At 40.0% G+C, this 19533-nt stretch overlaps 1 protein-coding gene across 1 annotated transcript in view; it reads left to right on the plus strand.

The window, feature by feature from the left end:
• ANKRD12 (ankyrin repeat domain 12) overlaps positions 1–19533 on the plus strand; it is a 66389-nt gene that overhangs the window by 34827 nt on the left and 12029 nt on the right. Inside the window, exons 4-8 of the mRNA XM_084280368.1 lie at positions 3896–4042; positions 5040–5237; positions 9236–9378; positions 10096–10243; positions 13765–18446. Of these exons, the coding sequence (XP_084136494.1) occupies positions 3896–4042; positions 5040–5237; positions 9236–9378; positions 10096–10243; positions 13765–18446 (5318 nt within the window). The remainder of the gene's footprint in view (positions 1–3895; positions 4043–5039; positions 5238–9235; positions 9379–10095; positions 10244–13764; positions 18447–19533) is intronic.

The following is a 19533-nucleotide window of genomic DNA, read 5'->3' on the forward strand; positions in this document are numbered from 1 at the left end:
TGAGGAGAAGGACTTGGGGATATTGGTTGATGAGAAGCTCAGTATGACCCAGCAATGTGTGCTTGCAGCCCAGAAAGCCAATCCTATCCTGGGCTGCATCAAAAGGAGCGTGACCAGCAGGTCAAGTGCCACTCCACTCTTGTGAGTACTGCATCCAACTTTGGGGTCCCAAACATAGGTAGGACACGGAACTGTTGGGGCAAGCCCAGAGAGGGCCATGACAGTGATCAGAGGGCTGGAGCAGCTCTCCTATGAATACAGGCTGAGTTGAGGTTGTTCAGGCTGGAGAAGAGAAGGCTCTGGGGAGACCTTCAAGCAGCCTGCTGGTACTTGAAAGGGGCCTACAGGAAAGCTGGAGAGGGATGGTTTACAAAGGTGTGTAGTGATAAGACTAAGGTAATGGGTTTAAGCTGAAGGAGGGGAGATTTACCTTAAATATTAGGAAAAAATTCTTTACAGTGAGGGTGATGAGGCACTGGAAGAGGTTCCCCAGAGAAGCTGTGGCTGCCCCCTCCCTGTCAGTGTTCAAGGCCAGGTTGGATGGGGCAACTGTGTCTAGTAGGAGGGTGTCCCTGCCCATGGCAGGGTGTTGGAAGTAGATGGTCTTTGAGTTCCCTTCCAGCGAAAACCGTTCTGTGATTCTATGATAGATACATACTACGTGTGTTGGTTTGGTTAAATGCATGTGCCATAAACTTAATTAATTAGATACCTTGGTATCTCTACAGCACGGTATACTGTGAGGTCTTTTCATAACACTCTAATCTTTCTCTTTCACTGAGGATAGGAAGCAGCAGTCAATGATGATGTGTTTCTCTATAGAATAACTTCAGTCAGACTACTACAGTCGCACAGATCTCAGTAACTCTGTCTCTTAAATTTGTCATGTGCAGAATTGATCAGCTTCATCTGTCTTCTGCAGTTGTTGATAATAATGTTGGTGTATTAGTCTTTAGTTGTATATCACTTGGTCTTACAACTCCTTTAGAAACGTTACTTCAAGCAGTTTGCATTTTGTCTTTGCATGGTCCTACTCCTTAATCCAGTTATTCCTTACAATTTGTACTATGATAGTTTTCCATGAAACCAGACTATCATGAGCCCTGAAGGTTGAATTTGGTCTTTTTGCTTTATTTCCTTTGTCCACTGTGGTGGTTATTTTGCCAAATTGAATATTCTGTTAGTTTGGCATGATTTGTTTAGAGAAATCCACATGGTACATTATTTAATAATTGATTTTTCCTAAAACATTTAGAAATTATGACTGAGAATTTGTAATTTATTCAAATTATTTAAAATAAAAAAACACAGATATGTTATTCATTGCCTTGGGACATAATCTGTCAAGCATAAGTTCTCCTAAAATAATTGCTGGTGATTCTAATGTTCCTTGTGCCAGTACTGTGAGTGAATTTCATGAAGCCCTTCTAGAAGTGCTCAAATGCACCTAAACCACTGTTTCACATAACTTGAGTATTTAAAAGTTGTTCTTTTTTTAATTTTAAGTGAAAAGCCTACATTGCAAAAGGAATATTGTCCAGATAGATTGGGCTTTATATTATGAAGGTTGTTTAGCTATAAAATTCTATGGAGTAATTCAGAATTAAAATTAATGTGTTTTTCAATAAAGGAATCCTGAGCAGTAAATACCATAAATTCAGGCACAGCAGAACACACCAGACAAACATAAACGTGTTCCTTTGACAGAAGTAGTAAATTAGTCCATGAAGGGTATGTCATACCTTGTCCTTGGAGAGAGGAAGTATTCTTTATTTAGATTTTCCTATGCAGAGACTCTTCCAGTGCATCAGTACAGCTGATTTGGATATTGAGTGAATTTCTAGATACTCACAAGTATGAGATTCATCCAGTTTAGAAAAATCTCATCAGTTAGTTCCATAAAAGTGATCTCATTTCCTTTTTAAACAAGATGGGTATGTTTGTAGGGTTGTTGTTTTTGTTTGGGTTTTTTAAATTATGGACATAGGTAAATAGCTTTCCATTCTTCAAGTAGTCTTGTTCTTAAGTGTTTAGTCTGTATAAGTCCTGCATTTCATATTGGTCACTGTGGAATCCAAGATGTGTGCTGTTCAGAAGCCTTCCTGTGCTTCGAGCAGGGCCTGCCTCTGTCATCAAGCCCAGAGGATGAGATTGAGAGAAGGCTGGGAAGGCAGAAAATGAGTTGAGAGGAAACAGATGAAGTGAGGACAGCCACAGAGAGGGCCTAAGGCAGAAGTGGAGAACTGCATGATCGGTTCATCAGATGGTAGCTGGTTGTAGATGAAATAACTTCTAACACAAAGAGCTAAAGAGATCAGTGTGGCAGCCAGGCTTATTTAACTAATAGTAACAATACTCAAGCAAGCCTCAACCAATTCCCAGCCAAATTCTAGCATTCTCATGTGGCTGAGTCTGGTTAATCAGTCCAACATCTTTTCACCCTGCCCCCTCTTTCATTTGTTATATATTCCCTGTTGTAATTTTTAGATCTGAGCTTTGTTTCCTGTTGTTTCTGCTGAAAGAGCCTGTTAGAATATTCCTGAGACCATTTCTTCCTGACAGCGGTGGTTAGAATTATCCTTAACTCTTTCATTAGTTCCAAATCCTCTCATTTGGGATGAAAGTTTCTTGAGCCATTTTTTACATTCAGTGAATTTATGTTCAAGTAGTAATCTTAGGGGGTCTGAAGAAAAAGGTAGACATTATAGATCTAACAAGTAATATAAGGCACTTACAAGCTGTGAAATGTTGAATTAGATATTAAGTTGTTAAGACAGAAAAAAAGAGCAGTTGCCTGGAAAGATGAGAGAATTACAGAAAACAAATTGTCTTCACTATGCATAAATGGAAACTAATGTCTCTAGAAAATACAGCTGAACAAAAATGACCAGGTAGGAAGATCTATGCAGAATAGTTGTACCAAAAGGATTTTCATACATCAAGAGTTTGTACTTGTTTGATGGTAAGTTCATTGAGTAGTGCTCTGGTTGAAAAATTATTTAGTCAGTCACTTAGTCACAAATCAGTTGGTTTTAATCATGTTTAAACCTAAATGCCCATGTTTGGTTTAAGAGACCTTCATATAGAAAAATGAAGGAAAAACTTCTTGAAGAGGATAGAAGACATAGACCTAAGTTTCCAAATTACCCAAGTAAAATGCTTGGGTTTTAATTCATTAGGTATTAAAAAGTTGTTGATTTCAGAGCATATTTAACCAATCTGAAGATCTGTGAGAGTTTGTAGATCCTGAATAGCTTTAGAAATGATCTGTTTATTCAGATGTGTAATTTTAGCTCCTGGTTTAAAACTTGGACATGAAATATTAAACAACTTCCATAAATATTGATAAAAGGAAAGAAGCTATGTATATAAAATAGCTGTATGTTTTTGAAGGATATTAATTTTTGGAGGAGAAGTTGCTGTAAAATGCAGTAACAGGATGAGTTCCAGTGAGACAACCTTTTATCCAATTATCTTAACAAATACCAGTATTAAAAAGTCTTTTCCTAATTTTTAACATGAAGTAGAATAGAGCAGTGTCTCGGGTCTGTATCCAAGGCTGAAAGTTGACAAGCTGATCTTACAGCGCCTGGCTTCATTCTCTGAAAATTAAAGTTGTGACATACACAGTCTTCCTGCTGTGAAACAGGCTTTTGACCTTCTAGATTTTTTTTTACTAATTGTCCTTACAGCTTTAAGTATTAATTCAGTAGCTTCTTATCCTGATATGATTTGATTAGAACAGGTAACCAAAAGTGTAACGCAAAGATGCGATTTCTGGTTTTCATCACCTGCCACCATTCACCAGCTCACAAACCTTAAAAGGATGGGTTTATTTCTAGAGAAATGTTTTAATAGAACAGCAGTTTGAGTTTTTAAATGTTAATATTTCCAGAAAAAGAAGGTCCGGAGAAAAAGAAAATGAAGAAGGATGCTGCAAATAAGAAATCAACCCCAGTTAGCATTCTCTTTGGTTATCCTCTGTCAGAGCGCAAACAGATGGCCCTTCTCATGCAGATGACAGCAAGAGACAACAGTCCAGGTGATATTAAGAAGTTAAAAGTTTTCTTCACCCTGCCTGTGTAATTCTATTGTGATCAGAATGTTCTGAACCCTGATATTTTTCAACAGTTCTTACTGATTTATTTTTTTAATTACTCCTAGTTCTGTTAAAATTGTTTTGCATTGACAAGGAATTTGATGAAAAATTCTTGACCTTCTTGATTTATGTGCAAAGCTGGTACTTGTAAAACCTGAAAATATCTTTTCTTCTTCTGATTATTTTTGCTTTTCAAACACTGTTCCACAAGTATTATTTTAAAATGGATTTTTTTGTTAATAAATTTTAACTTCTGTCTTGTCTCAATTTGGAGCAGGATTTAATTTATAAGGAAACCAGATCGTTTCCTTAGGGTGTAATGGGAGAGGGGAGGCTCCTAGTTTTTAATTCAGAACTTCAAACTCCCCTCGGTCCAGTTGTTTTTAAAAAGTCTTTATGTATATGTTCTACAGGTGTAACATTTTTTACAGAATTGGCATTTAAATGGAATTGCTGCATTTCCTCAAGAAATTATCCAGTAAAACATTTGTGTTTTACACAGCTGAAGAAGTGCAGAGGGCAATACACAGACAGCACTCCTTAAAACTGGCATTCCTACTACATAAAAATTATGCTGGAGGAAGGGGAAGCAGGGTAGATACGAATCTGCATGGTCATGCTTTGTCTTGTTTCAACAGAATTTATACTGGGTTATCTGAACCTGGTAGTTTGGGTAGGCTTCATCTGTCCTTGAAACCTACTTCAAAATAGTGAGATTTTGCAAAATACCCTTTTGCACATTGGAAATAGGCATTGTGTTGATACATGTATCAACATGTACCATGTATACATGTACATGTTGTACATGATGTACATGATACATCTTTATTCAAAGATAATTATTCACTGATTATTGTCATCTTTGAATGCAAGTGTTAAAATGAGGCAAAATAAAAAGTGTTAAATAACTTACAGTGACCATTAAAAACTTCTTTTATAGATTCCACCTTAAATCATCCCTTACAAACACCAGCACAAAAGAAAACTCCAAGCACTTCATCAAGGCAAAAAGACAAAGTTAACAAGAGAAATGAACGAGGGGAAACTCCTCTGCATATGGCAGCAATCCGAGGGGATGTTAAACAGGTCAAGGAGCTGATCAGTTTAGGTGCAAACGTGAATGTAAAAGATTTTGCAGGTAAGTTGATACCTGTTCTCTTAACTGTACAAATTCAAAATGAATGCTGGAGTTGTTATCAGAGGCTTGATTTCATTTCATGCTACATGCAAATGAAAAATACAACTTTAAAGTATTCAAAATTCTCAAATCCTGGGACCTCGCATACTACATATTTACAAAAGTACGTGTGCATGTGTCCTGGGTCCCCTAACTCTGTCCTGGCTGGAACCAGGACTACATGCTTGCTGACCTTTGTAGAATTATACTTGGCAATTGATAATGGGATTGTAGGCTATGTGAGGAGATGCAGAGTTTAGTAACAGTGAAGATGGTAGCACTGTAACATATGATGTTGTCTAACTGGGACAGCTAATCTGCACCAAAGCAGATGCGTGGTATAAGTTGAGCTTGTTGTCTAGCCCTGCTGAATTTATGATAGTTTTGATGTCAGTATTGGCTGTGATATCAGCACTGATTGATGGGCTTTAAGGTAAGTTGTAATTCACACCATATTTTTAGTATCCTGCATGTGTTATCTTTCTTTAAGGTGTGTTTGTCTGTTAGACATCCTAAACAAATTTTTGGAACCTGATGGCAAACTTCTGCCTGTTTTGCTTTTGATACCCAGAAACTTAACTACTGTGAGAGTTTTTTACTAAAAAATACCCAACAGAGTAAATACAAGATCACCAAATCTTCACAAAAGATAGAACCTGTAGTTTTGAGTTCAGTAGTTGCCAGTTGTTGGTTGGCCAGGCACCAAATTAAATGCACATACATACTGAGATAAGTACTTGCTGTGTTTTCCTCAACCAGGGTAAAAGGGCTTAAGACTTAGGAGCTGGTATTGGGTAGAGATTAAGGTTTTGGACGTTAGGGTACAGAGAAGAGGTGGAACTGAGTGAAAGGAATGGTAAATTGGAGGATAAAGGTTTGGGTGACGTGCAGAGGTGGTTGTAGGGTGTGAGTCTGAGAGACATCTGTAAAAAGATAAGATGCAGTTGATGATTCTCTCTTAAATGCAAAGCCAGCTCTAAAAATAATGCAAGTATGAAGTGCACTTTATATAACCAGCATAACTGCTCCTAATACTCTACCTCTCAACGTTGGCTTTTTTGCACCTGCGGAAGTGGATCATGGCAAAGTAAGGAAGTAGATATAAGAAAAGGCCATCTTGCTTTTGGTTTGGTTCAGAAAGACTCTGCTCCCAGTGAGAAGGATAATGCTGAAGAAAAGGTGACAAAACTTGTGGAGAGCTGCTGGTATCCCAAGGCAATAAGGATAATATTGAGATTTCTCAGTAGCATAATCAGGCAGCAATAGCAGTTCCAGGTTTGTGGGAGCCTTGCACAACAGAAGCAAAAATACAGTGAAGGTCTGAATGAGAATTTTAGCCTGACCTACAGCAAGGCCTGCTAAAGCTGCTCGGTTGCTGGGTCTGAATGGTGATTGTGAGAATTACATGAGATGAGCTGAGGTTGCAAGACCCAGCTGTTTAGTACAATTACTGTTCAGCTCAAACTTGACATCAAGAGAAAGTATTAATGAGAGGGGCAAGCATCTTGATTTTGGGTAAGAAACAGACCAGTAATTTCTTGCTTTAAAGAAGGTAGCTGAATTTGTGTTTGAAGATGAGGCTGGCCAGGACTACAATGTAGAGGAAGAAAAGAAAGGAAGCAGAAGTAGAAACTGAGATGGAAGATGAGAAGTACTTCTTGACAAGAGCAATTTTAGAAAAGGAGGGGGAGGTTCAGGAGAAGGCAGACCCATAGAAATCACAGGGAGGATAGAAAAGCTTCAAGAAGGGATGTGGTAGTGGCTTAGCCTTGGCTGACTGCCCGGCGCCCACCCAGCTGCTCTCTGACTTCCTCTCCTCAGCAGGGCAGAGGAAGAAAATAAGATGGAAGAAAGCCCCCATGTGTTGAGTTAAAGGCCGTTTAATAAGAAAATCGAATGCTGCACGTGCAAGAAAAAGAAGAAGAGGAATTAATTTGCTACTTCCCACCTGCAGGCAAACATCCAGCCACTTCCTGGGAAGCAGGGCCTCAGCAGGTGTAACGGTTGCTTGGGAAGACAAACACCGTAACTCCGAACATCCCTCCTCCCTTCTTTCCCCGAGCAGTTATTGCTGACCATGACATCATATGGCATAGAATATCCCTTTGGTCAGTTTGGGTCAGCTGTCCTGGCTGTCCCTCCTCCCAACCTCTTCCCTGAGGCAGGGAGAGGGTGGGGGGGTAGAGAAAGCCTTGACAGCATACAAGCGCTGTTCAGCATAGCCAAAAGACTGGCATATTAAAAACGCAGTTTTAGCCCCAAATGCAATGCACAGCACTCTGTGGGCTACCAGGAAGGAGGTTGACTTTGTAGCTTTATCCCAGCCTGACCCAGTACAGATATTTAATTAATTTGAAAGGCAGATGAAAGGATGAGGAGAACAGCTGAGAGCTGGTTCTGAGGATCAGTTGGGAGCGAGCGGTTAGAGACTTCATTCAGAACTCTGGAGGAGGTGTTTGGGATCAAGAGAGATACTTTTACGTTGGTAATTCAAAGCGAGAGGCAGAGGTGGCTGAGCTTCAAAATGCTGTGCTGAGGAAGAAGTCAAGAAGAGGGGGGAGGATTTGAGCAGTGAGTCATGAGTGGAGAAAAATAAGAATTAAGGATGCGGTGAAATTTAGAGAATTAGAGTTTTTAGCTAAGAATTTGGCAGAACTAAAGGAGCAGAAAATGAATTAGTAATGGAGGAAGTAACCCTGTTCATGGGGTATCTGCCAGAATGATTCCGCTGCGTGAGAACAGGAGTAAAGGGATCAGATGTTGAGAGCAAGCCAGAACTGGAGTTGGCAGGCTGGACATTGTGATAGGAGAAAAAAGCAAAGCAGTAAAATATGGAGAAGAATTAATTACAAAGATAATTAATAAGGAGAAAGAAGACAGGGATCAGAGGGCTGAGAGCAGAAGAGTTGTCATTGTGGGTGAGTGGGGGAGAGGGCAAATGACAAGAAAATAGAAAGGAGGTGGTAGCCAGGAAGTTTTGGAAGTGAGTGACCCAAGTGATGACAGGAGAGAAAATTCAGTACATGAAGACCTGGAAGAAGTGTTTTGCTGTAGAATAAGAAATAAGGTAGCAGGGTTTTTTTTAATTAAAGCTTTTTTTAAAATTTAAATGAGTGGCGGTTGGGAAATTGAGTGAGAGATGAGGATGTGAAATTACCTTACTGAGGGATTAGATAAATTAGGGGTTTCTTGCACCTCCTCTTCAGACCATTACTGATTAGATGCAGAGTTAAAGTGAATAAACTCTTCCAGACTTGCACTGGTTATGTTGGAACCAGCAGTTGAATGCCTACCCAGAACTGGGCTGTGAGGAGGCATCAACAGCAGGCTAGAAGTTCAGGGCAGCTGCAAAGTAGAGGGCATCAAGTTTGAGAGAGGAAATTGAGGTAAGGATTATTGTCTTCAATTGAGGATCTGCTACAAAAAATGAGCACTGAATTTCAGATTATCATTGTAGAAATCAGTATTACTAAAAATTACTAATATTGTAGGAAATAGCAGGAATAAGTTCTGTGCCAATATCAGTAGTTTGCTATCTAGACTAATATCTGGTGAATGTTATTGGTGATTCCTGATACGCGTTCAGTAGCTCTGAAGGAGCACTGGTTATGATCATTTCTTTCCAATAGTGTGGCTTTCAAACTGTTTCCATATAGAATAATGCTATTTATGTTTTCCCAACACTGGAGGTTTTGAAACCGATTTCATCTTCTACTGTTTGATTAGTGATTTCTGTGTTCAATTTCATCATGCTAAAATTTAGAATGTGGCATCAGGCTTAAAGTTTATAAAGTGTACACATTGTTCATCAGATGGGTGGCATTACCTTCCTGCCAGCTGCTGCGTGGTAGCGTATTTTGAAATGTTGGAAGGCAGTAGAGACCTGTAGTACAGGAGAAGAAATCCCCAAGCTTAAACCTTTCACCTTTCAAACTTGCATTTAATATTCTTCACTTCAGGTTGGACGCCGCTGCACGAAGCTTGTAATGTTGGTTACTACGATGTTGCTAAAGTCCTGATAGCAGCAGGAGCTGACGTGAACACACAGGGCTTGGATGATGACACGCCGCTTCATGACTCTGCTAGCAGCGGGCATAGAAACGTGAGTGCACAGGGGGAGTGGGAGGGGAATAAATAAGTAGCTTGAGAAGTTCAGTCTTTAGAACAAATCCTGACTGACCTTATTGCTGTCATATGGTTTTACAATTCTGCTTTTGCTGTTTCGGGGGCATCTTAAAGTTGGTTTGGTTCCACTACTTCAGTCTTGCTTCTTGCAATCTTGCTTCTTGCAATCTTGGTTCTGTTGTCCGCTATTTCCTACCAGTATCTGTCTTCCTAAATATTGAATTGTTTTTCCTTATTTTGAAATGAACATTTAGTGACTTTTTTTGAGACACTTCTACTGAATACATTTCTCAAAAGAAAAAATGTGTACAGACAGTACACTGTTCTGTTTGGCTTCATGTGTGTGTATATAGAAAAATATTTAAAGGTGTATATCCTACATTTATTTTTATATACTTGTTTATGGACTGATACACACATATATATTCTTAACATTAAAAAAAATTACCAGTAATGACTTAGTGGAGAAGATAACTGAAGTGCTGCAGGTATTTACATAAATTTCTGGATTTACTGTTCTTTTCTGCAAACTATATGCAGAAATTACTCTTCCTTTATATATCTCATTTCATTGCTCTGTGTGCAATCTGCTATGTAAAGCAAAAAGTTGAAAACATCACCTTATCCATATTTTGTGCGCTGGTCAAGTTCTGTGCTGTGGAAAACCTAAAAGTTCATTTATTTAATGCTGCAGATTGTGAAGCTGCTGCTTCGGCATGGTGGAAATCCTTTTCAAGCCAATAAGCATGGGGAGAGACCTGTTGATGTTGCTGAAACAGAAGAGTTGGAAATGCTGTTGAAAAGAGAGGTGCCCCTCTCTGATGATGAGGACAGTTGCTCAGGTAAAAGTAGCCATTTAATTGCATACTTCCAAGTGCATCAGTTCACCTGAAGTGGTTTTAATCTTTTGTATAGTGTTAGCTATTAAGACTTGCTGCAGGAAGCAATTCCTATTGCAAAGATCTATTTCCTCTTTTAGTTTTAGTGGTATTCAGATCTTTCAGTTGAACTGTCTGAAATGTTTATTCTGACTCTTTTCATCTCTCTCTTTAACAAGTCCTTCCCACTATCCTAATTAAGCCTACCTCAGAATGGTGGGTTTTACCTAGTAAAGAAAGATACAGGGGAAAACACCAAACTTGTGGTGATACAAAGTGGTTTCTGAGAGACCTTAGGGGAAAATATCCACAAAGTCACTTATTTCACATCCTTAGCAGATGAATTGGGAGCTAGTGTCTCACGTGGGCATACCTTGCTTACACTCAGTAAAATTAAGTCCTTGCCAGTGCGTGACTCACTGATTTCTGAAGGTGGACAGTCAGTAGCTTGGCTATGTGGAGTCAGTAATTCTTGGCCCCTACTGTATTTCTGCAGAATAAGGAGCAGGTATGACAACTTGGGGCACAAAAAGAACTACTGTCTCCTTGGAAGCAAAAGGTTTCTTGGCCATGAATAACTTTCATGAGCAATTTCCTTGAGTGTTAGACAGGAACTCTTCACTCTGCTTTCTCAGATTCTTCAGGGATTCAGATTCTTTTGAGTTGAAGAAGTAGATTGAGAACTGGCTGAGTGGCTGTGGGTGGGGGGCAGGTAATCAATGGCACAAAGTTTAGTAGGAGGCCAGTAACTAGCAGTGTACCTCAGGGGTCAGTGCTGGGCCCAGTCCTGTTTAACATCTTCAGTAATGATCGGGGTAGAGTGTGCCATCAAGAATTTGCTCATGGCACAAAACTAGGAGGAGCAGCTGATGCACCAGAGGGTTGTGCTGCCATCCAGGGAGACCTTGAAAAGCTAGGCAGATGAGGTCATGTAGTTCAACAAGGGGAAATAGGAACTCCTGCACCTAGGGAGAAACAACCCCAAGCACCTGTACATGCTGGGGTCTGCCCAGCTGGAGAGCAGCTCTGCAGAAAAGGCCTTGGGGATCCTGGTGACCACCAAGTTGACCATTAAGCAGCAATGCGTCCTTGCCGCAAAGAAAGCCAATGGTGTCCTGGGCTGTGTTAGGAAGAGTGTTGCAAGAAGGGAGGTGATCCTTCCCCTCTGATCAGCCCTGCCAAGGCCACAGCTGCAGTGCTGGGTCCAGTTCAGACTCTCTAGGACAAGAGAGATGTGGACATACTGGAGAGAGTCCAGTGGAGGGTGAAGAGGATGATCAAGGGACTGCAGTATCTCTCCTGCGAGCAAAGGCTGAGAGCTGGGACACTTCTGGCTGAAGAATAGAAGGCTCTGCGTGATTTCCTCAGCGTATACAAATACCTGAAGTGAGGGTGCAAAGAGGACAGAGCCAGCTTCTTTCCAGTAGTGCACAGTGACAGGACCACAGGCAGTGGACACAACCTGAAACACAGGAGATTCCCTCTGAATAGCAGGAAACTACTTTGAGGGTGACCAAGCACTGGCACAGGTTGTTCAGGGAGGTTGTGGAGCCTCCGTCTTTGGAGATACACAGAGGCCATCTGGACATTGTTCTGGGAGACTGGCCCTGCACGTCCCTGCTTGAGTGGTGAGGTTGAACCAGGTGACTTACAGAGGCCTCTTCCAACCTCAGCCATTCAGTGATTCTTTAAAAATTACATGAGAGAGAGCACTGTGTCACATGATTCTTAGAGTCAGTTTCTTTTTCCCTGACAATAATAATAAACCCCAAATGAACAAAAAAACCCAACTAAACAGATGAACAAAAAAACTCCAAACCCCAAACCCAAACAAAACAACTCCTGAAAACCTGCAGCCCCTTAGGACTTTTCTATTGAAGGTTTTGCTATAGTCAAGCAAAAAAAAAAAATAAGAGCTGATAAACGTTCTGATGCAGTGTTAGCTTTTTGGCATTGGAAGAATAGCCTGAAACACAGTGCCCAGTCATTCTGTTGTAAGAGATTGTCATGCCATTGCTCCACAGAATCTGCTACAGCTTTGCCAAATCATGAATCTTAAGAAAACTATTTTTACGTATGCATAACAAAAACTTGTTGCTATTTAGCAATTGATTCCTCAACAGTTGCCTGTCTGTGCAGGGTATTGCTTAGTTTCCCCGGGCCGGCCTCCAAGAAGAGCAGAGTGTTCTCTGCAGTTTTTCAAGGAGTCAGGCGTAGCACAGAGGTGATCCATCTCCTCCTGTGCTTGCATTGCTTTACCTTTGGTCAGCAAGGAGTAAGCACTCAGATGCGTTTGGAATGGGGAAAGGCTGTTAATGGCAATGCAAATAGGGACAGGCAGCGGCTGCCTTGTAGGGAAAGGGTGAAGGGGAGGCACAGACAAAGCTGCAAGGAGTGGTTAGAGTTAAGGCAGGAAAATGATGACATGTGCATATGGGTGAGGGGGGAATAGATGAAAAGCTGGTAGCACAGAACTGTTAATATGCTCTGAGTGCTGCAGATATTATAGAAGACAAGAGGAACTTCTGGAATCTATTTTATTGATACTGTGTTGTTGAGTATAAAGTAGTTGCAAAGCCTGCTGGCAAGGTGTGCGCTTAACCATTGCATACTGGCAGCTGGTCCACAGAGGATCCTACTGGAAACATGGGGGAATCTTAGCAGTAGAACAACTTTTTTTTTCTCATTCAAACTGCTTCATCCCTTTCCCCACACCATTATTTCAAACTCTTATTGTACTTTTAATTCGTCCTGTCAAATGTCTAGTGCATACTACTGAATATTACAATACTTGTTTTTTTTTAAAAAGCAAACTACTAGATTCAGTTGAAGAGGCTTGACTTGGAACCTTATTTGGAGGAAAAAAATAGAGCCAGAAATATTTTGTAAAGATATTTGTGGTTTAGGTTTTTCATTCATTCATATGATCAGATGGTGATAACATTCCATATGTTTCCTAAAATTTAATTTTAGGAACAGTTGAGAGGTTTTACATTCTGGACTTGCAAGTTCAAGGCATCCAGTACAACATACTCGTATAGCAGAGACCAGTTGCAGTAAATTATAGTATGATCTACTTTAGGCTGTCTGTATCAGGTATGTGTGGAAAATTCTTTACACAAGCAGCTCTTTGTCTCTGAAGAATAAAAGCTTATCTGCTGTTGAAACACACACAACAGATAAGACTTTCAAAATTTCAAGTGCACTGCTTTTATTAGGTTGGGGTATAAATGCTAATTAATATTTCCGCATACCTGAGTGACAGCTGTAAAGTGTGGAGAGCACTTTGTTTTGTGACCTTTTGTTTATTCTTAAAAAACTTAATTCTAGTGAGGTTTATTCTGTGCTTTGAGTGTTCTTTTTCTTCTTTCATTTGTGTAGCCATGTGAAAGCTGAACTAAACTATTTTGTCCTGAGTCAAAGTGTGAAGAATGTCCCATCAGTGTTCAACTGATTTTTTTTTTTTTTTTGTTTTCTTACTCTAGACTCTGAAGAAGCTCCATCTGTAAATCCTTCCAGTGTAGAGGGCAATGTTGATTCAGAAGCAGAAAAGGACCCTGTAGCAAATAGCAACAAACAAACGGTCCCTAGTAAGGCACCGCTTCCATCTGCTCTTGATGAGTATGAGTTTAAAGATGATGATGAAGATGAGATGAAGAAAATGATCGACGACAGACATATTCTTCGAAAAGACCTAAGGAAAGAGGAGGAGACTGAAGTTGAAAAGAATACCTTATTTGTGAAACAAGAAAAAGTGGTCTTAAAATCATTTAAAAGCAAAAAACAGAAACCATCTAGAGTGCTGTATTCAAGTTCTGAGAGTTCAGATGAAGAAATACTTCAGGACAAGAAGATAGTCTCTCCTTGCTCTATTTCAGAGACATCGAATGCCGATGTCAGAGTGAAGAAAGACTATATGGTTACAAATGAACACAAGCAAAAGGGCAAAGTTAAAAGGAAAGTAAAAAATCAGAGCAAAAATAAAGAGAATCAAGAGCTAAAGCAAGAAAAAGAAAATGCTAGAGTAACAAATGTAGCACCTTCTGGGTTAGATTCTTTAGATAAAACTAGAGAGGAAGAAACCTTTAAGAAGTCTTTCACCCCAAAAGAAGATTCTTCTTTGCACCTGTTTCATATCACTGCGGGCAAATCTCCGAAGCATCCCTGTGGACTAAGTGAAAAGCAGTCAACACCTTTAAAGCAAGAAAACACCAAAACTTGCCTGTCACCAGGAGGTTCTGAAATAACATTGCAGTCTGAATTAGTTCGGTATGAGCACAGTGTAGATTCTGAGTATCTAGTAGAAAGTTCTAGTGGCAAATCCTCCAAGCACAAAGAAAAAAGCAAGCATCATCAGAAAGATTTTCACTTAGAATTTGGTGAAAAATCTAGCCCAAAAATTAAGGAGGAAGATAATAGCTCAACATTTGAGAGCTCAGAGTATACTTTGAGAAAGATTGACAAGGAAGGTAAAACACTTAAAAAGCATAAATTAAGGCACAAAGAAAGAGAAAAGGACAAGCACAAAAAGGAACAGGATGGGGAGAAGGAGAAACATAAACATAAAGACACTGTTAAGGAGGTTCAAAGAAGCATCGAGTTTGACAGAGAATTTTGGAAAGAGAACTTTTTCAAAAGTGATGAAAATGAAGATATGTTGTTAAATACAGAACACGAATCTCTTTCTTCAGACAGAAAATCAAAGCTAGAAAAAGCTATGGCAAAAGAAGATAAGTTAGTTAAGGAGAAACAGTTCCAGAAAGACAGAAATGCTAAAGAGGAGAAAGAGAAGAACAAAAAGGAAAATGAGAAGTTTTTCAGGGATGAAAAAATAAAAGATACAAAAGAAGAAAAAGAAATGAGGCTTGCAGATAAAGAAATGGAATTCTGCAGCTTTGGTCTTAAGGACGAGGCAGCCAGCATGCATTTAATAGAAAAGGAAGCAGATACCGAAAAGCAGGAAAAAAATTCAAAGGAAAATAAAGAAAAGACTGAAAAGAGAACCTCCACCAAAGAAAAAGATGTTGAAAAGATGGAAAGAAAAAGTGGAGAAAAAGAGAAAAAGGTAAAACATGAATACAAGACAGAGAAAGAAAAAGCAGAAGTAAATGAAAATACAGAGAAGGGAAAGGAGAAGCCCAGTTTCCAGCTAGCAGAAAGAAGCCATAAGGAAAATGACAAAATAAAAAGCATAGGTACTCTTAGAAAAAGTGAGGACAAAGAAAGAAATAAAGAAAAAACTGATAAGAAGCATGATAAAGAGAAGGCTGATAAAGACAGGCATTGGGCGGAAAGCAAAGAAAAACACTGCACTGAAAGAAAAGTCAAACAGTCTGAAAAAGAATCTGAATATGCTAAACCAGAAAAAAATAGAACTAAAGACAAAGAAAAGGAGCTTGAAAAAAAAGACAAATCCAAAGATAAGGAGATCTCAACAGTAGCAAACTCAAAACACTTGCAAGAGGAAAGGAGATGCAGTACTGCAGAAAGTAATAAAACCGCGCATGACAAGCCATCATCTTTGAAAGAAAAGCCAAGAGATGATTTGTTGAAAACTCCAGATGGTAGAGAGAAAGATAAGAGAGATAAAGATACAGACCGATACAAAGACAGAGACAAGCATAAAGATAAACTGCATCAAAGTAGTTTACTTAAACTAAAACTCGAACATGAGAAACTTAAGCCTAAACCAGCTCCTGCAGCAAAGGATGCTCGACCTAAAGAAAAAAGATTAGTCAATGATGATTTAATGCAAACTAGTTTCGAAAGAATGCTCAGCCTTAAAGATCTGGAAATAGAGCAGTGGCATAGAAAACATAAAGAAAAAATAAAACAGAAGGAGAAGGAACGTTTAAGAAACCGCACTTGCTTAGAACTCAACAAGATGAAAGAAAAACCAAAACACTCATTAACTGAAGTAAAAAGCAAAGAACTGACTCGTTCCAAAAGCTCGGAGCTGCCAGATGCTTGTGTGAAGGAAAAACAGCAGAAAGATGCTACAAGTACTAGATCACAATCAGTAGATACGAGAAGTGTCCATGTTATAAAGCCTTCCTCAGTTTTAGATCATTTAAATAGATCCCCTAAAGCAGAAAATGAAAAGACAGGTCTGAGCTCAAGATCGGTGTCCATGGTGTCAGTTGCAAGCTCTGAGGATTCTTGCCACACCACAGTAACGACACCGAGGCCCGTAATCGAATATGACTCGGACTTTACACTGGAAGGTTCTGATTCCCAAATGTCTGTTTCACAATCACTATTTTTGGCAAGTGCCAAATCACCAGCCCTTCTTGAAAGAGAGACCGATGGTCTTGCCGAGTTGCCAGATCGCATTAAGCCACCGTTTGCAACCAGGCTTCCACCAGCGTACATCAGATCAGCATCTGTAGAAGATGTTAAACTGGTTTTAAATGAGTGTAGACCTGTTGTAGAGGTTCGAAGGTGCAGCATGCCTGCTGCTGTTTCTGAACACAGCAAACTGCCTCGAGTGTCAGAAGATAACAACCAGAACGCTCTGCCATCAGTTCAGACTCACAGCACTTCTCCTAAACCAGAACTACCGTGTAGTGTGCTTGAAAAAGATTTTCAAAGTAGTATGTCTGGTTTGCAGTCAAATGTTACATCATCTGGAGCAGCTAGCAACAAGCAGGCTACAACAGGTACAAGTGCCGTTAAAAGTACTGCTCAGATGAGCCCTTCAGAAGACTGTCACACACACGTAGAGCCATGTAGTCAAAGCGGTGTGACTCAGCCAGTCAGACCGTGGGATGTGCCTTCTGACAGACTTCATTCATTAAACAATGAGTTGAACAACTCGGGTTATGGTGTATCAGAGCAAGATGCTAACAGTGCTACAGCAGTGCATAATTCTGAAAACAGGACGTTAAAAGAGCAACAGGTAGCTGATTTTTTGCCTCAGCATGCTGAAATTAAGAGAAGTTCCAGTTTTCAAGAATCTGCATTGGTTTTGCCTTCACAGTCGCCTTGTTCTTTACCTGTCCCACCACTTCCAGATGTGTCTAAACACATCTCTGTACCAGGCGTTAGCAGTCAAGATTCATCATTTGTGCAACAACAAAATCTAGTTCAAACTACAACAACTTCTTTGAATACAGATGCTACTAGTACCAGAGAGCTGGAGAATGCTTTCTTCTCTTCAAACCTTAAGAAGGCTGATGCACCCGCTGCTGTATATTCTGAGAAGTCTGCAAAGGATATTTCACAGAGCTATGAAAGGGTGACTGATGTACCTACAGGGCAGTTAGAAAAAGATGTCCCTGAAAGTGATAGTGGTTCCCAGTTAAATGTAAATTCCTACACGTTCAGTAAACTTGTTTGTAAGACTGCTCAGAGTGAAGTGGAGAGCAACACAGCGGATACTTCAGACATTAGAAATGGAAAAGCCCAACAAGAAAAGTTGTTTTCAGTGCACGTTGTTGATAATAAAGCCGATGTTGATACCTGTGAACTGAGTTCAGGAACGTCAAAGGGAATCACGAATGAATCTGCTAATAAAAAACCCTGCACTGCAGAGAGAGAAAATGTGTTGGCAGATGATCCACCACAGTACTCTTCTTTATCTAATTTGGAAAATAGTTCACAACAGATTACACAGGAAGAGGTGCACAAATACAGCCAAATAGTTAAACCAGATGAAGAAATTGCTGAGGATCAGAAGGTGGAACAGCAGGAAGTACCTCAAAGAATTACAAGGAACAGAGCAAATATGCTTGCTAACCAGGGCAAGCAGAACCCTGTAGGCTGCATGCAGACATCAGAAAAAGAGTCTGACTCTGCATCTATGAAAGCCAGGATTAGATTAACTGAAGAGGATGATGCTCAGGTACATCATCCACGTAAAAGAAAGGTGTCACGTGTGCCTCAGCCTGTGCAAGTGAACCCTTCTTTACTGCAAGCTAAGGAGAAAACCCAGCAGTCGCTGGCAGCTATTGTTGACTCTTTGAAACTTGAAGAGATTCAGCCATACAGCTCTGAGAGAGCGAACCCCTACTTTGAATACTTGCACATAAGAAAGAAAATAGAAGAGAAGCGTAAATTGCTGTGCAGCGTTATTCCTCAGGCGCCTCAGTACTATGATGAGTATGTGACCTTCAATGGCTCGTACCTACTGGATGGCAATCCCTTGAGCAAGATATGCATCCCAACTGTAAGTATCATGGTCTTTAAATGTACCATACAATGAAAGGCTTGCTTTGGGTTTGTTGTTGAAACTTTCATCTTCTGCCTTGTTTTTGAATAGTTCTGCTGAAAACACTAAGTTTCACAGTCCTCGTGAGATGAGACAAACCGTTGTGGGTGACACCTGTAAAAGGCACACAGACAAACTGTATTTCCAAGTATTTACTACTGTAAAGCCCAGCCTTTCAGAAGTTAAGTCGGTTGTTGTGAGCTTCTCTGAATCTCTGCTGGCAATAAATTGGTTAAAACTAATTATTCAAAGTTGTTTCATTGGAAGAGGGGGTGGATGTACAGTGCTTCCAAATATTAAGTCCATTGCCAAAAGTTTAAGTAGAAGAGTGCCTGCTAGCTGTCTCAGTTTCTTCCCAATATTCTCAAGAACAGCAGATGAACTCTTTTATGTCCCAGCTTCTGTAAACCCTCAATTTAAAATCTTCTGAATTCAGTTACGTGAAGTTTCCTTTTCACTGAAGAACAACCATAGTTCAGGGACAGTTGTTGAGTTCTAAGCTCTTCATAGTTCTGATGCTGGCGTTTTCCCAATGACAGCTGTGAAGGAGCTCTGTGCAATACAGAACAGAACTGGCTCCGGTGCAGTTAGTGTTACTGTCTGCTGTGGAGGTGTCTCTCCAGGTGTCTCACAATAGCATGGTCTCTGCTGGTCTCTATTTTAGTGTCAGTGTAATCACAGTAGCACCTCAATCGTACTTCCTTTCTTTGCTCCTCAGCACACCTGATTTTGTGGTTACTGTGTTCTACGTGGGGGGACAGGGGAGACACAGAAAATTGTGCATTGAGGGCTTTCTAGCAGCATTTGAAGTACTGGTACTCGTGGGAGTAGAAGGAAGTTTTATATTCTTCCACTTACTATATGATCCACTTAAATTGCTTTAGCGCTGAGGTAAAACATACTGGCTTAAAGCCATCTGAATGGCTCAAGTTAACCCGTGTAATAGCTGGAGTGGGCTGAGGCTACACATTTGTCTCCAGTTGTTTGGCTGACATAAAATAACTCGTCAGTGTCAGAATTCAGTGGTATTTGACTGTATGCCTGT

Source organism: Gallinula chloropus (genome assembly GCF_964237585.1).
Source record: "Gallinula chloropus genome assembly, chromosome: 2".
In the NCBI taxonomy this organism is placed as follows: Eukaryota; Metazoa; Chordata; class Aves; order Gruiformes; family Rallidae; genus Gallinula; species Gallinula chloropus.